Source organism: Penicillium psychrofluorescens, assembly GCF_964197705.1.
Source record: "Penicillium psychrofluorescens genome assembly, chromosome: 4".
NCBI lineage: Eukaryota > Fungi > Ascomycota > Eurotiomycetes > Eurotiales > Aspergillaceae > Penicillium > Penicillium psychrofluorescens.
Window position 1 is genome coordinate 3,379,632 of NC_133442.1, and position 23,547 is coordinate 3,403,178.

The 23,547-nt window shown below is 50.9% G+C and overlaps 7 protein-coding genes across 7 annotated transcripts; 5 read left to right on the forward strand and 2 right to left on the reverse strand.

Annotated features, from left to right (window-relative positions):
• Positions 1-1,956: 1,956 nt before the first annotated feature.
• On the reverse strand, positions 1,957-3,345 carry PFLUO_LOCUS6922 (uncharacterized protein; the record flags this gene model as incomplete). The annotated part of the gene is made up of 2 exons (XM_073784512.1): positions 1,957-3,060; positions 3,121-3,345. 2 exons carry the CDS (start codon positions 3,343-3,345, stop codon positions 1,957-1,959), a joined length of 1,329 nt encoding a protein of 442 aa, XP_073640960.1.
• Positions 3,346-11,200: 7,855 nt separating this feature from the next.
• On the forward strand, positions 11,201-14,190 carry PFLUO_LOCUS6923 (U3 small nucleolar RNA-associated protein; the record flags this gene model as incomplete). Its single annotated transcript, XM_073784513.1, has 3 exons — positions 11,201-12,257; positions 12,318-12,550; positions 12,610-14,190. The coding sequence occupies 3 exons, from the start codon at positions 11,201-11,203 to the stop codon at positions 14,188-14,190; spliced, it is 2,871 nt and encodes a 956-aa protein (XP_073640961.1).
• A 758-nt stretch (positions 14,191-14,948) lies between these two features.
• PFLUO_LOCUS6924 (uncharacterized protein) lies at positions 14,949-15,363 on the forward strand (the record flags this gene model as incomplete). The annotated part of the gene is made up of 2 exons (XM_073784514.1): positions 14,949-15,047; positions 15,130-15,363. The coding sequence occupies 2 exons, from the start codon at positions 14,949-14,951 to the stop codon at positions 15,361-15,363; spliced, it is 333 nt and encodes a 110-aa protein (XP_073640962.1).
• A 1,054-nt stretch (positions 15,364-16,417) lies between these two features.
• On the forward strand, positions 16,418-17,347 carry PFLUO_LOCUS6925 (uncharacterized protein; the record flags this gene model as incomplete). Its single annotated transcript, XM_073784515.1, has 1 exon — positions 16,418-17,347. The coding sequence occupies one exon, from the start codon at positions 16,418-16,420 to the stop codon at positions 17,345-17,347; it is 930 nt and encodes a 309-aa protein (XP_073640963.1).
• Positions 17,348-17,625: 278 nt separating this feature from the next.
• PFLUO_LOCUS6926 (uncharacterized protein) lies at positions 17,626-19,395 on the reverse strand (the record flags this gene model as incomplete). Its single annotated transcript, XM_073784516.1, has 2 exons — positions 17,626-19,270; positions 19,322-19,395. 2 exons carry the CDS (start codon positions 19,393-19,395, stop codon positions 17,626-17,628), a joined length of 1,719 nt encoding a protein of 572 aa, XP_073640964.1.
• Positions 19,396-19,813: 418 nt separating this feature from the next.
• On the forward strand, positions 19,814-20,949 carry PFLUO_LOCUS6927 (uncharacterized protein; the record flags this gene model as incomplete). The annotated part of the gene is made up of 3 exons (XM_073784517.1): positions 19,814-20,253; positions 20,318-20,857; positions 20,910-20,949. The coding sequence occupies 3 exons, from the start codon at positions 19,814-19,816 to the stop codon at positions 20,947-20,949; spliced, it is 1,020 nt and encodes a 339-aa protein (XP_073640965.1).
• A 490-nt stretch (positions 20,950-21,439) lies between these two features.
• PFLUO_LOCUS6928 (uncharacterized protein) lies at positions 21,440-22,706 on the forward strand (the record flags this gene model as incomplete). Its single annotated transcript, XM_073784518.1, has 5 exons — positions 21,440-21,997; positions 22,049-22,187; positions 22,246-22,315; positions 22,370-22,427; positions 22,476-22,706. The coding sequence occupies 5 exons, from the start codon at positions 21,440-21,442 to the stop codon at positions 22,704-22,706; spliced, it is 1,056 nt and encodes a 351-aa protein (XP_073640966.1).
• Positions 22,707-23,547: the final 841 nt, after the last annotated feature.

The window sequence follows — 23,547 nt, forward strand, 5'->3', positions numbered from 1 at the left end:
TAGCAACTCTAGAGCGGCCGCACTGGAATTCTTCCGCCCCACCAATTTGCCCCGTGCTCCCGCCCCTAGCGTGTAGCGCGCATAGCAGGGAGCGTCGCGTACTAAATGCGACATGGATAGTCCATGGACAAAAGAGCTCTGTCCATTGTCCATCCATTGACGGCCCACCGACGCCTGAATCGGCCTGAAATTTTTGCATCGCTGATTTGTCTCTGTTTCTTACTGGGTTTTGATCCGAACGCTTATAACTACCACTTCTTTTACCCTTCCACTATGTATTTTTATAAGATCTATTTGCTTATAGACCTTTTGATGCTATTCTATTGATCACATGAGTAAACAAGACAACTTATCTTAATATTATTAAAGGTGGTAGTTGTGATTTGTGTGGTGAAACTGGAAAATATACATGTCTCTATATATATTTACCATCATCATCTTCAACGAGAAATCTAATTTCGCAAAATTTCTTTAATTCCCAAAAATAAGCTAGGTATTCCTTGAATATTATTAGGATATGATCAAACTGTACATTAAGCTACCGTTCTTGAGGGATTCAGTGGTAAAATATCGCATTTACTATGGTGTTTTGCGTCGACCCAGTCGCTTACCGATTGAGTTAGTCACTGGGAAATATCACTAACCAATTATTCTAGGCTGATAGAGATCTATGACATTCCTAGCTACGGATCGCTCGAGATGTCCCTGGTGCGACCTATTTCCACTTATTTCAAAGGGAGCAAGGAGAGAAATACAAAATCCGCAATCAAGGCGGATCTGCTGGGGATCCACTTACTCTCCACAAATAGGCCATCCAGCCAACCACAAAGCTCCATTGAACTATTGGTTGTTCCACGGTTGAGATGTCCTTAAAAAGAAAACCGTCAACAACGCAAGCATTGATCAGACTACGGAGAGATACTAAGAATTCCCACAGCTGGAATATCATTCATGGGCCATTTGACATGATTGATTCTCCACACTAGACGATAGTCTACACAAAAAGAGACAAAAAGTAAAAAAGCACACACTAGATTGCCCATTGGCTAGATACACACACAGGGCCACTTGAGGGGAAACTGGGGAGGGGGATATTGATTGCGAGAGTAAGAACAAAATGGGGAAGAAAGTTGGGTATTCTTTTTTCCTTCTCCCCAGGGGATGAGAGACAACGAAGTCTTTTTTCCGGGTTTTTGTCGCGTTTTTTGCTTTTTTTGTGACCTCCTTTTTTGGAAGAACACCTTTGGTGGGGGTGCGTTTCTCTCTGTTTCACCAGAGAAGAAGACGAGGTCAGACACATTAAAGACTTTTTTTCTTTATCTGAGGCGTTTGAAAGGGGGGGGGGAAGGGGGTTCTGGAGGCAGGTAATTTGCTGCAAAAGATCGTATGAGGTAAAGAAAGGATGCTGGTCATGCAAAGGCGCAGCGCCGACGGGCGCGCAGCTGGAGACAAGAAGGCCAAGGAGGTGGGAAGAGTTCCTTGACATGAAGTGAAGTATGGTCAGGGTAGAGGGGAAGGTAAGTGGCAGATGCAATCTGGAAACAATGAATCAACATGGCTCGCGCTTGCAATGCTAGAACAAAATAAGAAAAAAATCGAATGCAACTTGATGACCCAAAGATGGACAGAAACAGACAAAAAAATGAAATGGGGGGTATGCAATTTTGGAACAGTGAATGGAAAAAATGGCTGATGTCGACTCGATCCAGTGGATCAGAGCCGAATGCAATAGTTGAATGATAGTGAGATGAGGTCGAGTTCGAGGAGAGACGATGGCTCAAGGTGACAGCAGAGAGAGGTGAGGGTGTCGTGAGATGATTAGGTGAATTAGCACGGCAGACCCAGAGAACGCAGGCAGATGCTCTATTAGACAGAGAAAAGAAAAAAAGGCGGACCGAAGGAATATGTGCAGGGCGCAAAATCACTTTTCGGGCAGTCGTCTTTTTTTTTTTTTTTTTACATGGCACCCACATAAGTTGCGGGGACTCCCATTTGCGGATGCGGAGCGTATTGCTGTAGCGGCTGCTGGTGCTGATATGGGTGCTGTGCTTGAGACATGTACATGGTCTCCTGCTGCTGATAGACATCGGTGCTCATGTACTGCATCTCAGATGACGGCGATGGTGTTGGCGAGCAGGTGGCTTGGACGGGCACTCCTCGGGCCATGTCGGGATTGCCCATATGAGCATGGACAAAGGCCGCATTCTCCGGTGTGATGGGCGGAGTGAGGTACCCGTGCGGGATGGCAGTCAACTGCTGGGACTTCTGGGGAGTCGCCAGGCCCATCTCCCCGGTGTAGGGCTTGGACTCGGCAGGGATCTCCACCGGAGGCGTGCAGCGAGAATAGCTGACCATCGATGCCTGGCGAGTAAGGAAGTGCTCGAGGATCTTGGACACTCGCGAGTAGTGAGCCGAGGCGTACTTGCGGGCGACCACAGTCGACGGCTGATGAAGCTGCTGGGACAGGCCGACCAATGTCATGGAATCATACTGCGAAGCCCAGTGAGTGTGGCGCGGCTGGGGCCGGCCGAGTATACACCGGGACAGTGCCAACGCAGCCCGAGCGAGATCGCAGGAGGGCTTGGACACGAAGTCCCGATGGAACAGGGCAATCTCCAAAACGTAGAGTGCCATGTGCTCCACCTCGGGATCGTACGCTTCATCCAGAGTAGCGATCTGCAGGAAGGCGTCCACCGTGGGGTGTCCAATCGTCCAGCCGAGCGTCTGCAACACGTGCCATTCCATTTGGATGAACATATCGTCATCGTAGAGAGAACAGCACATCGACTTCAGCTCCTTGACGGTGGGGACCCGATCCTTCTTGTCATTGTACTTGGCGGCGATGAGCATGGCCGCACAACCAACCAACTGATAGTGCCGCTTATACACCACACGCTTGGAGCAGTACCGGTCCAAGATGTTGATCGCCAAAAACAGCGTCGACGGCAGGAGTTGAAAGGCAGTGTGGGCCTCGATCAAGAAGTCAAGAAGGTAGGGACGCATGAACCACTGAATTTCGGTCTGAATATCGATAGACTCGACGTCAGGAAGGGTTTGACCCTAGCAGAAGAGAGATAGGTTAGCAACAACACTCGACAGCAGGATTTCATGACCACTAACATCCATCTCCAGCATGTGGGATAAGATATCTTCGCGGAGCTCATCGCTGGCAATCTTCGACAGTTGATCCGCAATAGCATATTGCCGTTCACGAGCTACCAGTTTGGTGTGCTCCTTCTCGGCTTGCTGCTTTGCACTCAACGGCGGCAGAGTGTAGTCATCGCACTCCACGAAGAACGTCTCACAAGGCTGGAAGCTGGAGGTCGGGCGGTGGTGAAAAGCCATATTGTCGAGGGACCGTTCCAAAAAAGCAAAGGAAAGTAGTGGAAGAAGAAATTAGATGTGTGGGATATTCGAAAGAATGAAACCTGGCCGACCAAGTCTGACAGGCAACGACGGAATTAAGAGAGTGACAGTCGTCTGATTAGTTCGAAGAAAGGAATGACTGGAAAGTAGTTGGAATGATTAAAGAGAGTGGACCAGCGTCGAGACGATAGTCAGGATGCTGGAGAAGACAGGCCGGAAGACCGAGGTGAAGGTCTCCAAAAGAGGTCGAAGCTGGAGAGACGAGGAGTGAGTATTAGCCAGGTGATTAAGAATGATTAGGATTAAGACAGCAGGTAATGAGAAAGACAGAAGGAAGGTCTAGGTGAAAGGGAAGAAGAGGAAGAGAGAGGAAGGTATTGGCTCCACGGGAGAATACTAACCCAGATAAAGAAGCCTTCGGGCAGAGGGCACAATGCAACCCTTACCGTGACGGCGAGACTGGCATCTAGGCTGGCCAAGAACGCAGGAATGATCCGATGAATTGGGATTCTGGAGGATACCAGTCCGAGAGATGAAGTACGAGCAAACGTCTTTCACCCCTGGGGCCGTACTGCGGAATGTGGAGTGCACAGGAGGCCAACCCTATGTAGGGGGTCACGATCGTCAGGGGAGGGGAAAAAGAAGGAAAATGTAGCAAACAAGTAGGGAACTCACACTTCAGGAACAGGTCTTCGAATGAAGACTAGGTAGTGGATTGCAGCGTGGTAGGATAGGATGGACGTTCAACGGCCAAGATCATCCACATCAAAAGGAGTGGACGGTAGATGAACAAGGAAAATCCTACATCCATTCAATGTTAGTCCCTGCATTTTCTCTCACAAACAAAATACCGATGTTGAATCGGTTGCCGGTATGGCCTTTGGCTTGGATCATCACACCCGAGGTATGTCCCGCAACAGTATAAGAACTGCAGACCCCCTTTATTCAAGCGTCCTGAGATAAAACAGCTCATATTGAACCTTGGGATCTTAAATGCAGGTTTGCGGTCCAGCTCTAGGAGCCAAGGCACCTGGCACTCTGCTCGCCTCAAGAACACCGGCTTTCCCCTGATTCCATGGAACCACAACCCAGCACACAATGCATGTGTTCGTCTCCAAACCCTCTCTCGCTCATCCTCCAATCTCGATGGAATCGAATGGGGTGTAGGTAATGAGGGTTCACGGGTTGTGGGAGTCCAGGTATCGGAGTTGCACGAATCGAGGTGTCGTGTGCCCGCCATAGAAGGCTACTTCCAGAGCACTCTCCGGGCATATTGCCATCTGTCGGTGCTACCGATGCATCTCCCGTTGAGGGGAACAGTACACCTCCCTCATTTGGTGCCCGAGTCTGACTCGATACCCTTTCAAGAAAAAAAAAAGTTTCTTCACTCACCTCCTAGGTTATCACGCTGAAAAAAACAACCAAAAGCCGACCACTATAATATATATGGTATCATTCGAAGTCTATCCGAAATGACTTGCCCACCCTGTCGCTCTTCTAACCGGCAGGAGATGGATCAGGAGGGTTCGAGGTCGTTCCCACAGAAGGGGATCGGGGGGGAGGGGAGGTAATTCGCCGTTTGAGCTAACAAACGTCGAATTGGCGAGCCGAGATCGAGGGGTTCGACTCGACTGGAGGTCTAGTGTAGCCTTGAGAACCTGAGTTGACGATGACCGTCGACTCGAATGCACTCGGGGGGGGGGGGCCAGGAGACCAGACTCCAAAGTGTTCTCTCTATCTCCACGAATTGACGAAGGGGAGGAAAGAGGAACGGTGACCGAGAAGGGAGGAGGGAGGGAGGGAGGAGGAGGAGAGGTACAAGGAGGAGGGATGGAAGTTCTCTCTCCAGGCAGGTGTGAGAAGGGAGAAGTTAAGAGAAGCTGAGACTAAAAGAGATGCTCTTCAATACGGTATTGCTGGACGCCGGTTTCCCTAAGTGGGCTCTGTGGGGAAACCGTATTGTGACCAGCCAAGAGTGGTATTGTGTACCTGGTATTTTCGGGTTTCTGGACACAAAACTGCAAGGACGGGATTCATTCTTACGCACTCTACTGCTCACACGGCCTCGAACGATGGTCACTGAGCCTGCCTCCCACTGTTGCTGGCCACGGTTCTCGGACAAAACAATGAATACCCCCATCCCCCTCAGGAGCGAGGCCTGAGCCCCCCGTGGTTGGTCCTTGCTCAGCATACACGAAGCGAGTAAGCGTCCTCCACTCTCCACCAGAGAGCCTCTTGGCCAGCCATTATTCATTACCTCCCGTACTTAGATTATACATAGATCGCGGTCTCAGCTGGGCGCGACCCGGTCATTTTGGCTCGGAAACATCAGGCTGGTGGAGAGATCTCCGTGGCTGAATTTATTACCTTTCGACCCATGCCTAGTGACTGGATCTGTTAATACCGACTCCCTTGTCTTCTTCTCGACCAATTCCGTAGCGACCGGTATCTGATGAAGCGAATAAGCTATTTACGGGGCGCTGCAGCAAGGCGTCCTGTTCTTTCTTTTCCTCGAGCTCTCCCTCCCTAACGGGATTACCGGATTCATGGACAAAAAGGGGCAGCCCGGATCGACTGGTAACATTTGCTCGCGTTCCAGGGTCGTCTGTGGCCTGCGCGCCGTGACTGGCCCGGCCAGGATGGCCCTGGCTTGGGCTGACCTCAACTCAGCTGGCGACTATGTGGGGATTAATCATTCCAAAGCAGGTTGTAGGTGCGGCACAGCCGGCCCCTCCGATCCTGTTCTTCGTATCTCGTTCATTCTACGCGTTTTCCCTCCACGCGACCGTCGATAAGGTTGACTGGCTCTGGGATTCCCAGGAAGGATATTAGCCCTCGGCACCGTCTCCTTGCTTTGTCCCTTGCCCACCTCACCATTTCCCGGTTTATTGAATTCGAGCACGTATGCGGCTTGACCGTTGTAACTGACTGACACTCAAACTATATCTCCGTCCGAACAATCATCGCGGTAGAATTGTTGCCGAATCTTCTGTACAACGTAGCAACGCAAGGGGAACACGGTTTAAGCATGGCAAACACTGCGATCCCTTCGCAACCTCTTTGGTTCATTTCAATTGCCAATAATCAACTACGGAGTCTATCGCATTTGACACAGGCCGCAAGGCTTCGTGTTTTAGATTCTGAACCAACCCCGACGTTCCATCCATCCTGCCGGCAGCCTAGAACGAGAAGCTCTGATGCCATTTCTTTTGAATCATTTCATCCCAGGGCAATCTGACACCACCAGCCTGTCGATCGCTTAGAATTAATTATTGGGTTGGGCGTCGCCTGTCCGGCAAAAAGGGGGGGCCAAAGACGGACCTGCTCGGGGGATTTGTATTGGGTATCATCTTATGCAAGCGTGCACAGTCCTATGGGGCCTCCCACTACCGGTTTTGCCCCCCCCCCGAAGCGAGTCTGTAACCTGGAGCAAAAGATGGCTGGGGAAACTAGTGAACGATTTGCACTGCAATGCGCCCAGCCGGAAATGTCCCAAAAGGGGCTTTTTGATCTCTGACTGAAGTTTCAGGTGCAAACAGATAGAGAAAGCGCGCGCCATTGGGAAATTATTATTAGAGTCTGGTCTGGCTCTCTGCGCGATTCGGCTCTAGGCTCCGACGACGTTCCCGCAAGCGCCAGCATGTGGGACGATACAGTGGCCAGTAGTGACAACGTCCGGGGTACAATTCCAGTCTGAGGAACTTTGAGCCGGTCGCTATATTCACACTTTTGCGACAGCAGGCTTAGTTAGCGAAGAAATGAGAACCTATCATCAAAGCCCAGAATGGAATCGCCCCTTGGCCGCCAGGTGTCAGACGGAACTTGAACTTGGATAGCCAATGGTGCATACCATGCATGTCTAGCGTTGAATTCACACATTCAGTTTTTTGCTTTCATTGGTTTGGAGCTTTGGTCAGGTCTACTCTACTCCCCTTGCTGACAGGAAACCCCCAACCCTCCACGTTGTCTCCGTGTTTCCTGGAATCGTCCCTGCATCGGGGTTTCCTCTGCAAGGGAGAAATTCTCCTCGAACGAGTAATTCTAGGAAGTTCATGAACTACGTATAACACTCCGAATGGTAGATCTGGTCTACTCGTGAATGCAGCGGTCATCTTGTTTGCAGCCTCGCACTGCATGGGATGTCTCTGTCTATCAAGTCGCCACATTTATGATCTGCTTTCTGTGTGTCATCATGGTGTCCACCTTGGTATCGGCGTACTCAACTCTCACTACTAGGCCTCGACCAGAAACATTAATTCTGAACGCCGAATTTTTCTTTCTATACAACATCTGTTCATTTCTGTTACAACCTGTATATTCTCGCCGGTCACCCGAGACTTGCAGCAGTATATACCGTTTGGTATCATATAACAGCCCACTTAGGCAGAAAAAAATTTGTATACTGTATGTTCCGCCCACACATATTCTTCAACATACAAAATCCGGACTCCACATCCAAAACAACGGATACTCTGCAGGCTCGGTCCGGGAGAGAGAAACTATGGTTCAGGGAACGATGGCAGGACAACAGCCGACCGTTCCGTCTTCTACCAATTTACGGTAGCCTGGCAACATGTTTCAACGCCGAAGAAAAGCTCTTTTGGTGCCCGACCCGCTCCGTTGACAGCTACAATTTCAAGATCCACTGTGGCCCTGACGTGAAAAACAGAGTGGTGCCTGTGGATGCCGGAAGTAGCGGATCCCAAAGGTAACAGTTTCCTTCTAGAAGAATAGAAGGATTTTGCTAGTTGAGATGGCAATGTCTTGGAATACAGGATGGTTGGGTTGGTTCGTACAGCCGGGCAGTTCTCCAGCTGAAGATACACATACGAAAGCATTCGATCTCAGTTTAGCTGCCATCATATTCAGGCCAGCTCGCAGAGAACAGAACTGACCGAAAGATAAAAAGCTTCGGCGACTACTGTAATACCGGGGTTCTTGATACTCGTCAAGCGTTGTGTATATTGACCGGTGAAAAACCATTGTTTCGGTGCAGCTCCCAAGCGGAGACTTCTACAACGGTCTGAAGGTTTTTTTTTTCTTCCGGAACTCCACCATGTCAGACATTTTTTTGCTTCTCCATTTTGCACCTTAAGTCAATACTTTACGCGGGTGGTGGACAAGGCGCGTCAGGCCTGTATCCGATACCCAGCAAGGCGCGGTCGGAATCATTAGCGCACACCTTGCTTGTCCTAAATTCGCAGTGGCGTGCTCTCGCCCAGTGGCGGGCACTGTCAAATAAATCCATGACGGTGACATTGACAGCCCAAAGCGTGAGCTATTTGTAGGATCTGCAAGTCACGACAACGAATAAGAATGGTGCTAGTAATAATTCCGCGCGTTGGGCGAAAAAGTTCGAGACAATATGACCCGTTTGGGCTCAAGCCCTAAGCAGCTGGGGCAGCGGAGGCTCAACCTTGGGTAATTGGCGTAAGATTTTCGGGCAGCCCCCTTTTTTCTGCCCCTACGCTTTGACCAAGCTCTTTTCTTTCCGCGTCAAGATCACCACGGGTTGGCGGGTGAAATGCGACGTTGATCACATTATTGGCGCCGGCAAGGAACCATGGGTATTTTCAGGGGAGGGAGCGGAAAAATTGGAACCACGACCTGGCAATGAACATCCTTGTACCCGTAAGAGACCTGTCCGATTTGAGACGGGAAGGTAATCGGAGCAGTAAGGCTGTTCAGTACCAGCTATGCCATCCCGGGTCTAGCTTCAGTGGAGAACCGTAAGGAAATTTGGGAAGAGCATTTCGTCTCGTACGGATTACCGAATTGCATTTCCCAAAGAGGATACATTGGCTGCTATACAGTACTGTAGTATAGTTACAGGTGGGAACTAACACGGAGCTCGATAGTATGTACAATGTCCGAGCAGCTTCGAAGAAGAAAACCAGTCTCTTCTCCCTGCCGCTGTGTAAGGACGACAAATTTGAAGGAGGCTTACGTCCCAAACTCCACTAGTTGTAAAGCTATGCCGTCATTGCGTTCCACAGCTAGTATTGCGCGTTCGGATTCTTGCATGAAAGAGGTAATAGCTGAGCAGAGAAGAATATTCTCCTACTTCTCCGGGTGGCTGGAGATTGACTGCTGAACAAATTCCAATTTATTATTTATGGGGCCAGCACATGAATTTCGGCCAGTGTCCGCTTTCCCGAGAGAGATTTGTGTTCTGTAACCAGACAATTGATTGCCACGATTGCCACGTCGCCAATCCTAGTCAAACTCGTGAACGCGCCGAAGATAGTGGCCGATCGACGAACTCCCTCCCCTCTTTGTGTTCACGAACTGACGCCGATATCCTGGAAGGGCCGGCAGACGGATAAGACGGAGACGATCGCAGCCTCCCCCTCCTCCTGCCAAGGCGGGACAGGACAAAGATTCAGCCCTGCACGAGAGCAGCTCATGCCGCGGCAAGAAATCAAAATTAGTTCGCACGCGAGCATGACTGAAGCGAAACGCGGTCTATCTTGGGGGCCGGCGCACCTCGATCGACAGAACTGCCCCATGAACTGGGACAGCTTCCGATCGGATCGAACAGTGCTAAAGCTGTTCAGCGGGGCGCCACGATTTTAGATCCAGATTTCACGATGGTGTACCGAGATGATCTTGTCGCACTTCTCCATCCAGCACCACTGCTCCGCTTTGATTGCGGTGCCTGAGATTGGATTAGCACTAAATCGAAAACCGAGATCCAGATCGAGAGCGAGAACATCCAACCTTATCTGGGTGAGCTATCGATTCGTGCGCAGCCCGTGCTGACCGGGGGGTGTTCCATGGCTCCCTAGATTATTGTTGATCGCAGAATATCTCCTGCTGGGCCTACCCCTCCTTGTATGCTGCGCCACGGGCCCAATGAGACGCTGACGGCAACCCGTCAGCCTCTCCGCGGTTCTTAGCTCGCTCGTGCTCGTCCAGTGAGCGCGTGCAGGGGCGACTCCGAGGTGGAGTTCGAGTCTGCAATATCGACCCTATCAGATGCCTGGGCCCCCGGCTTTCTTGGAAATCTGATACATAGAGAAATATCATGCGAGATTGGCCGCTTCTGACGTGGTCGTCCCTCGGTGGACAGCCTTGGACTGGGGTGTATCGGTCGGGTATATCGGTCGGCTGTTCGTGGGGGGGTCCAGACTGCCACAATGTCTCTGTTCGTCGCCAGAAGACGCCGACACTACTGTGCGCTCGGGCGTTCCATCTGTCAATAATTAATCAACAGTTGCCCGCTGATCCAAAATGTCAAGCCATGCGATCACGCTGACCGCCACTTACCAATTAATCAATTTAGAAAGTGACTTTTGCGACGTCGAGAGTGTTGCACGAGTCCCGACAAGTAAACAAAAAAGAACCTAAATTGTGCGTGTCTTGCATGTTGATACCATACACGTGGTAGCGCCTGTCTTTGGCGGCTGTCTTGAAAAATACTGTTCATATCGATGACAAGCAGATTGGTACCCTGAACTGTTCGATCCGAAACGTCGTGTAAAGCTTTGATAGTTCATATTTGCTCGAGATGGCATCTATACGGACACCTAATTTACCTGGCATCAATAGATCATGTGACCCGGTCAAACTAGCCACTTCAGTCGAATTGTTCCGGGCAGAAAAATCATCTACAAGAAAAAAAAAGAGAAAGAGCCGCAACGGCGAAGAACGACAACACTTCACCCATTCCTTTCTCTAATCTTTCACAATGAATGTTTAGGGCTGCTTCTACGGCCCGAGTTGGAGTAATTTTTGAATTGATCTCCAGCGCCCCTATCGTTGTCTCGCAATCACCGTCCATCTTTTCCGACCGAGACAGCTTTGGCTTCAGGCGAAGCTTGTTGCACCAACCATGGACATCCACCGCTGCCGTTTCGTGTCCTACAACCCGCAGGCGATTAATGCGCTCGCATTCTCGCATCCCCCATCTGCTGATCTAGCTGGTCGCGGTGTGCCTACTCTTCGACTCGCGATCGGGCGTGCGAACGGCGACATCGAGATATGGAACCCCCTGCGCGGGGCTTGGTTCCAGGAGACTGTCCTGCATGGTGGAAAGGATAGAAGTATTGAAGGACTCGCATGGACCCTGGATCCCCAAGAGGACGGTCCCGACGGTGGTAAGCTGCCCGGCAAGTTGAGGCTGTTCAGCATTGGATTCTCCACCGCGGTGACCGAGTGGGATCTCGAGAACGGCCGTCCTTTGCGCCATTCGAGTGGAAACTATGGCGAGATCTGGTGCCTTGCTGCGCAGCCGCGGTGGCAAGCGACACGGCGCGGTCAGGATGGGAAGTTGCTGCCCGCGGCCGAGGGGGAGTTTACAGGCCAGCATCTCGCAGCCGGCTGTGCCGATGGCTCGATCGTGATCTTGTCTACCGCAGATGACAACCTCAAGTTTCTTCGTCTGGTGCGCCCGTCGACCAAGAGGGCGCGCGTGCTCAGCGTCACCTTCCAGAGCCGCAACACCATCGTCGCAGGCTATGCCGATAGCTCGATTCGTCTCTTCGATATTCGCACCGGCCAGCAATTGAGAACAATCTCGCTTGGAAAGGGTCCCACGGGCGGCTCGAAGGAACTCTTGGTCTGGTCGGTCAAATGTCTCCCAGACGGCACCATTGTCTCTGGAGACTCGGCTGGTGAGATCCGGTTCTGGGATGCAAAGAATTTCTCCCTCACCCAGCGCATCCAGGGCCATCAGGCCGATGTGCTCGATGTGGCAGTGAGCGCAAATGGGGATACTGTCGTCAGCGGAGGTGCTGATCAGAGGACCGTCGTTTATCGCAAGAAGGAGGGAGAGAAGGGGGACAAGAAAAGTCGATGGGTGGAATTGATGCATAGGCGATACCACTCGCACGATGTGAAGACTTTTGCTGTTTATGAAACCAAAGATATCAGCATTGCTGTGTCTGGAGGTATGTGACTGTTCCGTCGAATCCCCGGGCTCGTCAGATATACTAACCCATTGCCTGTAGGCCCCGACGCAACACCGGTTGTACTGCCGCTGCGTGAATTTGGCAAGGAACACCACCGGAAATTGTCAAGTCTGCCTCAAATTCCCCAGCTCGCCTCTTCCCCTTCGTCTCGTTTGGTGATGAGTTTCTGGGATCGAGAGATCAGCCTTTGGCGTTTGGCACGAGGGCCGACCTCTGCGTATGAGAATATCGACGGCCAGAGACAGAGACTTGTTGGCAAAATCATGATTCAGGTAAGAAACAGAGCGTCCGCACAGCAGTGTCACATTCTAACTCTACAATTTCTCCACAGGGCGAAGAGAACATTACTTCTGCCATGTTGTCCCAGGACGGGAAGATCCTCGCTGTCGCTACGATCGCTGATGTCAAACTATTCGCTGTTCGCCGACGGAAAGGTGACGAGAAGGGTGCTCTGCGGATACAAAAGCTTGAGGTTCCCAAGGGAATTTCTGATGAAGGTGCACGTCTTGTTACTATCTCCCCGGATAGCCGGTGGCTTTGCCTTATTCGACCAAACAGCGACATCCACATGGCAAGAATCCAGCCTTCAAACACTGAGGGAGTCCAAGTCTTGCCTCACCTCGCGAAAGTAAAGAGAGCTACACGACACGCACGACATGAGAAAGCGTCTCACGGTACTCTGGGTGAATACGAGAGGACGATCCGATCTGTCATCTTCTCAGACGATAGCAAGATCTTTGCGTCTGGTGATATTTCGGGTTGTGTCGATACCTGGGTTCTGGGTACAGAGACGGGCTCCGGTGCCAATGGTCACATCAAGAGCAATGGAGTGTCAGAATCTGACGATGAATCGTCGGACGACGAGGACGAGGATGTGGCGATCGAGGGCGAGCGCTGGCAAATCGCTGCCTCCGACTCTCCTATTCCCCGCATGAAGTCTGGAATAGCCTTGATGTCCTTCCGGCCCCAGGGTACTCCTCCGCAGAAGCTGCTGGCCAACGGCACTGATCACCGCCACCACGAGTATAGGCTGATGGTGCTCACAAGTGAACACCAGCTTATGGAGTTTGAGGCTTTGAATGGCAAGCTATCGGACTGGTCCAGGCGCAACCCGAAGGCTTATCTTCCTGCAGAGTTTCGAGGAGTGAAGGACAGAGCCATGGGTTGCATGTGGGATCTGTTTGAGGGCCGAGAGCGTCTTTGGCTGTATGGAACATCCTGGCTCTGGATGTTTGACCTGCTCCAGGATTTCCCATCTCCCGAGCAAATCAAGGCCGAAGCAGCAGCAACAGCAGAAGAGGCCAACCCGCCTGGTCAGCTGGTCAAAGCATCGAAACGGAAACGCGACCTTCATGAAGAGGCCGGCAATGAGCGCAAGAAGCCCAGCAGTGGCGCAGGGGACCAGATTCCTCGCTCGCAGGCAGACATCCACCTCGGCAGCAAGGCCCGCAAGGTTGTTGGAAGCGACGGGTCGCGGGGCGAGTGGGTTTCGCTGGACAAAGAACGTTCTCGTGTCCCCGGTGAGGAAGACGAGGCCTACGAGTACGACGAGACCTTCGCGGCAAGCAGTGAAGCCAATCTGGCCCGTCTCCGCCGTGAGAATGGAAGCGCGGTTGAGAATGCAACGCCCCAGAAGCAGCTCGACGCCAAAGGAAATGCAACCCCCGCTGTCAATGGAGCCGGACCCACCCCCCAGAAGCAGCCGGTCGAGATCAATGGCGCCTCGTCGCAGCCTGCCCGTCGGTGGTGGCACACCTACAAATATCGGGACATATTGGGTATTGTGCCTCTCAACACCGTGGCAGGGGATAGCTCAGAAGAGCAAACGAGTGGGAATCTGGAGGTTGCAGTGGTAGAACGACCGATGTGGGATGTTGAGTTGCCCGGTCGGTATGTTCGGGATTACGAGTGATGGGGTGGCAGCTTTTCAAAATTTTGTATTATTTTTTTTGGTTAAGCATTGCAGGAACATCTCCTGCCGGCGCGTTGTACAGGGATCAATACATTTCTTGCACTTCTATACACTATTTCAGAGTAACTATCAGATCTATGACCGGGAGATCACGATTCCCGTGCGGGGTTGCGGCCTGAGGCAGTACGACCAACTTCAGCTTGCTCTCAGCTTGACTTCCCCCAACCTTCCCCAACTCTCTTTCTCTCTTCCACCCCCGTTCGAAGGGAGAGTGTTTTATGAGAAAAGAACATCTGCAACCGTCCCACAGCATCCTCTTCTCCCCCAGTTCCCGTGTCTCCGTCCGATCCGGCCCCCGCTCTTATCGTGGCTCCTGAGAGCTTATCGTCGTCAGCAAACCGTCAGGCCTATTCTGAACCCAGTGTAACGCCGTCAAGACTCTTCGTGATCCATCTAGGCTGCCTTACAGCCTCAAAGAACACTTTTAAAACGAACCCGGCATCAGGCCTCCCGTCGTCCGAGAACCGAAACAAAGACGCTACGCCACGGCCGGACTGGAGTCTCCCTCTTATTCGAGGGAAGGGGCGGTTCATATCACCTCCACGCAGACAAACCTCTATCGTGCTTGCATCACAGCCGCGATATTTCCAAATCTCTGCCTATAGAACAGCTCTACTTCTCCGCACTCACATCCCAGGTTTCTACCTCATATCTCGACGACAACCTGTTCTCTGTGACGACATCTACACTCCGCCACCATGGGCCTAGTCTACCCCATCTACTTGACCTCCAACAAGATTTTCGGGTGCAAGCATTGCAAGACACACCTAGCAGACTACAACGATATCAAGAGTCGGGTGAGTATTATCCGTCTTTCCACACCTCTCCCTCTTGTCCGAGTTTCATGTGACTGACCATCCACCCTTTCTGTTGCCCCAGAATTTCCGTGGAGCGCACGGCAAAGCCTATCTTTTTATCAACGTCGTCAATGTCACACTGGGCGAACAGGATGAGCGTAGCATGACGACTGGACGACATATCGTTCGCGACATCTCCTGCCGCCAGTGCAAAGAGTTGGTAGGGTGGAAGTATGACAAGGCATTTGAAAACAACGAGAAATACAAAGAGGGGATGTTTATTCTCGAAGAGGAGTTGCTTTGTGTTGTGTGCTGAGAGGCAGACACTTCTCTGATACATATCCGTGAGCCTTGAGAGAGCTCAGAGCGCTCATGAACTCGGATGATCTCATGATCTTTCCGATGATGGATTTGTGGTGGCATTTGGTGCATTTATTTTCTTGACTTTGACAGACTGATTACCGCAGCGGGTACATTCTTTTTGTCTCCCTTTTTATTTGCTCTCAGCTCCGGTGTTTACCGATGGCGTTGTGCGGTGCTTATGGTTTTCCTATCTACTGGGCCTGTTTCTGAAGCCGGCGAAGCCGATTTTCAGAGCAGAATTTGGGTGCAATGGGGAGCTTTCGGTTTATGCATCTTTGGTATTTCAACATGATCATTATATCTCACTTCTCGATCTATTGCTAGTAGTGTATTGAAGAATTCTACACAGAGTGGCAACCTTCAACTGGTGTGTCCACGAGTCTCGGCACAGCTATCGCAAAATAGGCCGCAGTATGCCAGAGAGCCTGGTACGCGGTCATAGACCCGATATTGGTGACTTTGCCTGGCCGTTCGAGCTTGAACAACTGCTGGGCCATCTCCTGTGCTGCGACAAAACTGCCCTTGAGATTGAGGCCGAGCACCCTTTTTGCAGGGCCAGTCATAGCTGTTCAGTAGGGACGAGAGCAGTATACTCTTACAGAATCAAGATTTTTATCTATAAGGACCTCAACTGCTCCTCGTCGGTTCGTGCCGGTGTAGTTGAGGAGGATGTCAGGCACGATGCTTGACGACCACATGTCTCCGAAGCATTTCCGCAGCGCAGCAGAATCCCCGACGTTGCAATCAAAATGATAGAACTCTCGACTGAGTTTGCGTACTTGAGATATCCAGGGGCTATAGAAAGAAAATTTAGCAAACCAGGCTCTGTCCTCTGGGCCAAATACTCCTCGCAAGTACACACATCCGCGAGCTGGCTTATATCAGCCGATCCCGCCTATCAGGCCTCTCTTGCCGCCGCCCGCACAAGCAGGTTTGAACTTCGTCAGATTTACACCACCTTGCCATTCAGGTGGACGAGACTGTCGGATCAAGAAACTATCCGCAAAATGACCGAATCTCCATCAACCAAGGTTCCTTATGAACAACAAAATCTTCACAAGGGGCACCATTACATCAAGGACGGCAACTTTTTATTACCATGTCAGTCCTCTGTAAATCCACTCTTTCTCCAAGCTGGGCAAGAGGTGATTACTGTGCTCGACAAACAAATGGCGAGGCTTGTACTCGAGTGGGACTTCTCCTGGGTGACCAAGTCAGGGTTTGGAGTGCGATCCGCTGAAGCTGAGGCTATGAGATTTGTCGCTAAGCACACCGATGTTCCGGTCCCCGAAGTGCTTTTCACCGATTTTACTCATGTTAGAGAGGTAACAGATCTTAGTGAAATTTTCAAGCCCGATTTTCGTTCACCAGAAGGACTGATTGGGATGACAATTATTCCCGGAATCCCTCTAGAGCAAAAATGGGACACACTTGACAACGAGGCTAAAGAATCAATCTGTCTTCAACTATGGCATCTACTCTCGAAGGTCCGAAATATCGCTCGTCCACAAGAGATTGAAGGATCCTATCAGTGTGCCGCGGATGGCTCTCTATCCCGTGACCCAATGCTAGAGGATCTACAAAAGCCCGCTCGACCAATTTCGAGCGACTCTGAGCTACGAACGAGGATCTATGAGCGGTATATTCACTGCGGGGGAACTCGGTATGAGAATCAACTACTAGATATGTTGCCCCGATCAGAGCGCTCGGTGTTCACGCATGCGGATATTGCGCCACGCAATATTATGGTGGACGAGCAGAATAATGTCACCGGCATTCTCGATTGGGAATGGGCGGGGTGGTATCCCGATTACTGGGAGTATGCGCAGATCTTGCGGCCGGCTTTTTGGGGGGATTGGTCGATCTGGATGGAGAGGACGGCGCCACAGCGGTGGGATATAGGAGGAATAAATGCTGCTAGGAAGGTTTTGTTTTGAGTCCCAGAGGATACAACATGCTGTAGGCAGGCTCAACCACGAACAAGATGCAAGTGTCTACACAGGGGAACACTGACTTGTTGCCACCATGGTCGGCACACGATCTCCTGTTGTACCGACCAGAAAGCGAATTTGTTGCCACCAAATACATTATTATACAGGTTGGGCGGTCCAAAACGACAGTGGCCATAATCGGAGAGCAAAACACCAACCATAGTTTTAGAAATGTCAGAGATAAGTTTATTGCCTTTTCATCTATCTGAATGACCCAATGAATATCACGAACTTGAGAAGGGACTACGCGTCACGCTGGAACTGCTCCCACCACGTCTAATCTTGCACTTGAAGGCTTCCCCCTGATGATTCCCAACCCTTCTATGATATGTCATAAACGTATCCCCCTCCACCTTATCGGGAAGAAGGACCGACACATCTGAGATGCGCGATGACGCTTTGATTTCTGGAGTATCGAGATCCTCCGCCGTGAGTCCATCTAGGACAATAGGCTCACAGGAACTGGAATCGCCAGCATAGACATCGTCCTCTTCGATCTTGATAACTTCCTCCAAGACATTGGCTAGAAGAGGCCCATTCCACACCCCTTCCCTATGCGGCACCGCCCTTAGTATCCGAATTGCCTGTCGGCGAAGACGGGGATTCCGACACTTGAGTCCTGTATAATAAACCGGCGGGATGAACCCAGACTCAACAGTAAACCCATGACAGTCACAATCGGACTCGGGATCACTGAGAATATCTTTCACGTCTTTGATATGCGTATTCAGACTCGCCCAGTAACTCCACAAATCAACAAATCCCGTCATAATCGTAAGGAACTTATTTGTGTACGAATCAAAGATCATCTCGTCGTCGGATAGACACACCGCTGTCATAACAACAACTAATTCATAGTAAATCTTCAGTATCTTGATGCCAAACTTTGCGTCGCGCACTGAGTCCACCTCGATACGATGCAAGGAGGCGTCGTACGCTTTGTGCCAGAGGGATAAATCTGCGCTGATTTGGCGTTGTGCTTCGTACATTTCTCGGCCATCTGTGTTGAATTTTGAAGACGAGAGGCCATAGTAGTGGCATTTTAGGCAGTGTATCCTATTTAATAGGTCGTCGAGTCTCTGACGTGCGTCAACGAGGGATGAGAATGCGTAAGGCATGGCGTATGCTTGTGGATCTCGTGCTACGACGCACATGTGCGAGGGGACGTGGCCGAACATGGCGGCTTGGATACTTAGACGCTCGTATGCATCGATCAGGGCGTTGTGAGCGAGGTCTTCTGTCGGGCTTAAGACACTAGGGGATATGGAAGAGCGGGCCTGCGGCGAGGAGATATTGGAGAGGAGTTGAATTCCGGAGCGTAGATGTGCGCTGCCCCTTTGGTATTCTCCGCACAGGTATTCCAAAGTCACGAAGATCATGCAGGTGATGAGCACTATGCGTAGACTATTGTTGTTGCCGTTTACCGTGGTGGCGGAGAGATATTTGATGGCCTTGTTGTATTGCTGCAGCATGAATTGCTCTGCGTCAAAGCCATGCGTCGCAGGATTCGCCCACTGCTGGTAGCAGTTGTCCGATCTATGAGCCGCCGACAAAGCCACCACGGCGTGACGAACGGCTGGCTCATCTGCGCACGCCTGGAAGACGAGTATCTCCCAGAAATAAGACGCAAAGAGTCCGGCAAATTTCTGGGTAGTCTTGTTCATGAACCAGTCGAAATAGGCTTGCTCCTCGCGGCCGAGACTGCCGAGGGGAACTGGGGTACAGTAGATCGACAACGCCCGATTGCTTTGGGGCTGGCCGTAGGGGGTTCCGCCGCCGCCCCAGACACCATAGCCATCGCAGACTCGGCCAGTAGAAACACAACGTCGACATACTGGTCGGCTTTCGTCACATTTCACTCGGCGGGCCCTGCGCTTTGTTTTAGGATAGTACGGCCGGGGAATCTTGGTCTGGACTCACTTGCAGGTCTTACAGCCCGTCTTAACCCTCTTTTTACTCCGAGATCGCGTGGGGTGTTTAATTAACTCGTGCATGATCCATAAAAGGCGTCAAGATCAAAACTAGAGTCAGCACGTCGTGTTAACTAAGTTAACTAGAAGAACAGATATCGATTAGTAATCCCTATCGACAAGAGGGGAGCGATTGGCCAGCTCGGAATAGCTGAGATATTATTGGCTATAATTTGCCAACGTGGATCGGAGGTAGATCATGCGCTCTCTAATTGGTCGAGCTTTTAGGCCCGGGGTTCAAACCGGCAGGATATACCAGCCCGACTCCGAATGCAAGTTTAGAAATCAGAAATCAGCTATAAGGCGTCCTCTTTGAGATCCGGGAGCAGATATTTAAAGGCTGGTCGTGCCCATTTCTATATTCTCTTCATCCTTCACCAATTCTCTCCAAGCCTCATCCATCGATCCCCATCATCTCTTGTAACACTTTTCACAATTCAAAATGTCTATCCCAACTCGAAGCTTAGGCCGCAACGGTCCTCAGGTGCCTGCAGTTGGCCTTGGTCTCATGAGTCTCGGCGATGCCTATGGATCAGCCGGGTCTCTCGACGACAAAGTTGCGTTCCTGGAACATGCCCATGCAACTGGCCAATGGTTCTGGGACACTGCCGACTTATATGCTGACAGTGAAGACGTTATTGGGGAATGGTTCAAGCGCTCCGGCAAGCGTGATGACATATTCCTCGCCACGAAATTTGGAATCCAATTTGACCCCACGACGTTCGCCGTGTCCCTCCACTCGAATGTCGAGTACGTTAAAGCTGCCTGTGAGAAGAGCCTCAGTCGAATGGGGGTGGATGTCATCGATCTCTATTACTGCCATCGCGTGGATAGTATCACGCCAATTGAGAAGACTATTGAAGCCATGGTCGAGCTGAAAAAGTATTAAGTTCTTATCCTCTCTGACCCTATTGGAATCAAGCGCTGATATTCATTTTGGTTGAAGCCAGGGAAAGATCCGGTACCTTGGCGTTTCTGAAATTTCAGCAGCAGACCTGCGTCGTGCCCATGCTGTCCATCCGATTGCTGCATACCAGGTGGAATACAGTCCCTTCGCACTGGACGCTGAAAAGCCGGACAATGATCTGCTGAACGTTTGCCGTGAGCTGGGTGTGGCTGTTATCGCGTACAGTCCCATTGGCCGAGGTATCCTCTCAGGGCATATTCAGAAGTTTGAGGACATCCCCGAAAATGATTTCCGCCGCATGTTACCGAAGTACCAGCCGGAGCATTTTCCCAAGATATTAGAGTTGGTGCAGGGGCTGAAGAACGTAGCTCACGCTCACGGCAGCACCACGGCCCAAGTTGCGATTGCGTGGGTGCTGGCGCAGGGTTCTGATATTATTCCGATCCCCGGTACCCGGTCGACTGAACGGGCGGACGAGAACACCGCCTCTGCATTGATTCAACTGACGGACAAGGAGGTTCATGATCTTCGTGATCTAATTGAGCGGACTGAAGTCCCTGGTGATCGCTATCACGCGGCGTAAGTTCTTCTCTGGTTCATTTGGATAACACCCGGCTGATATCTTACGTAGAATGTCGATGAACGTCTTCGGGGAGACCCCGACACTGTGAGAGGAATAGCTACTGGCATGTTTGTACGGATTGGCTCTAAATCTAACTTACCTGGTCATTCGCCTTCGGATTTCTCGTATGGGCCCGCGAGAGACATGTATGAAGATATTATGAGCCCAATGCCTATTCTTGCCAATCCTCTAATACTCTTCAAAGCATACCGTAATGAGCATGATCGACGAAGAAAGCTGGATATCTATTAGATCCATTTAAGAATCTAAGTATCGTATTAACTGATCACGGGCCTCTACTATACTACTTCCGCACCTTGGTAGATCCCACTGTCTAAATCCCGGACTGTACGCGCACCGTTCCGAGAGTCCACGATCGCGAGTGGTGGAGTTTTGAAGGAAGCGGGGCGTTTCTTCCCAGAATCGTGGTTAGGCGTAAAATAGATGTTGCGTAAATCAATCTCAACCCCCGTCGCACGACGCACACCCCACGTTTCGCGCCCATTTTACTTCTCACGACCCCTTGCGACGGACTAATCATGAGTTTACCGACCCAATCGCAGCAATGGAATCTTCATGAGAAACCATACGGAGAACCCGTGCTGGACGGCGATAAGCCCACATTCGCCTTGAACAATGCCAAGATCCCCGCGCTGAAGGACGGACAGATTTTGCTGAAGACGCTGTATCTCAGCAATGATCCCGCTCAGCGATCCTGGATCTCGCCGCTTGCCCGGGCAGAGCGCCTGTACCTGCCTCCCGTGCAAGTGGGCCAGCCTATGGCGTCCATGGGTATTGCGGAAGTCGTGGACTCGCGCAGCCCGGACGTCAAGACTGGTAGCTTGGTCACTGGTATGCCGAATTGGACGGAGTACTCGATCGACGAAGCCAAGAATGTTGATGTCATTGATCCCCAGCCCGGTCTGCCCGTTACCCACTTCCTGGGTGTGCTGGGTCTGCCTGGTTTCACGGCGTACTATGCTCTGACACAGATCGTTAAGGCGACTGCGAAGGACGCCATTGTTGTTAGCGGTGCGGCTGGTGCGGTGGGGACCATGGTAGTTCAAATTGCTAAGAAGATGATCGGATGCCGAAAGGTGTGTTTTCTTCATTTTTCTTTCTTTGGAGTTATTGCTTATTCTGTCTAGGTGATTGGTATTGCTGGCACAGATGACAAGTGCAGGTGGGTGGAGAAGCTGGGTGCGGATGTCTGTTTGAACTATAAGTCGTCTTCGTTTAAACTGGAGCTCACTAAGGAGACTGAGGGCTTCGTGGAGATCTACTTTGGTTTGTCGTATCTCCCATGATTTCTATTACTGCAGAGGGTGACCGTGATGCGATATAGACAACGTTGGCGGAGATATCCTGGACTTCATGTTGACTCGCCTGGCGAAGTTTGGCCGTGTTGCTGCCAGGTAAGAAAGATAACTTGAAAGAACTTGGAGAAGGCGAGCTCACTCTTTCTCTAGTGGTACCATTTCCAACTACAACCGTGATGTGGACACCATTGGTCTGAAGAACTTCTACGTACGTGGGTTGAATCTTTAATAAAAACCAAGCCTGACTCGTCTGCAGGAAGTTATTACCATGCGTCTACAGATCCTTGGGTTTATTAATCTCGATTGGATTGACCACTTGTCTGAGGTGCGGGCCATCCTCATCGACGAGTGGAAGAAGGGGAACATTGTCATTGGCGATGAGAGTGAAATGATTATCGATACAGACTTTGCCGATATTCCCCGCACCTGGATGATGTTGTATTCTGGTGGCAACACGGGAAAGCTAGTTACGAAGGTCAAACATTAATTGAGTATGTGTGGATTGAATATCAGGGTTCGTTCGATAGGACTAGCTGCATGGCACTTCAAGTATTCCAATCAAATGATTCATCAAATTAACTTGAGCCGATTCTCATTCAACTTACACGATAGAAATTGAATCCAGCCTCCATAGGCCCAGCAAGGGGCAAACCAAAGACCACATGTAAGACTTGTTCATCACAACGCTACCGTAGGGATATAGATGAGGTAGGGGGCGGGGAACATGCGGGCCACGTACATAATGCTTAATGCACTTATCAGACTTGAGACATTATTATAAAGCCTGCAACCTGCGGCAGCTGCTGTAGCAACCCCAGCAGCCTCATTATGTTGGCAGAAAAACATACATCATGTCAAGTACGATGTTCCACCATATGTCTCACACATGGTCGAGTCTCTCTATCACCCTTGCTTGAGGTCTTAGAGGACCTTTCATCTACACATATAAATAAGCCTCCATTTACGCCATAACCATTATCCATCTCGTCATTCTAATTCACTTGCGAACCCGAAGAACGCTTTCTTGACAATGATTGCCTCTATCAAAGCACTTGCTCTGGCCTTGATGCTTGCAGCATCAGGAGCTAGTGCTGCGCAGTGCCAGCCTGGCCGTGACTACTGTGGCTACCATCTCCGTTCCCTCGGTACGACTCTGGATTCCCGGTCTTAGTTCAATCAACTGACATGAAGCAATGGCGTAAGGTTACAACGAGCAAACTCTCAACTCTAGGACTTCAAGCGGAGATTCCTCCAATGCACTGTTCCTGTGCAGCTCGCAAGGCATTCAACTCATCGAGCACTGCAACTCGTGCAAGCACACCCAAGAA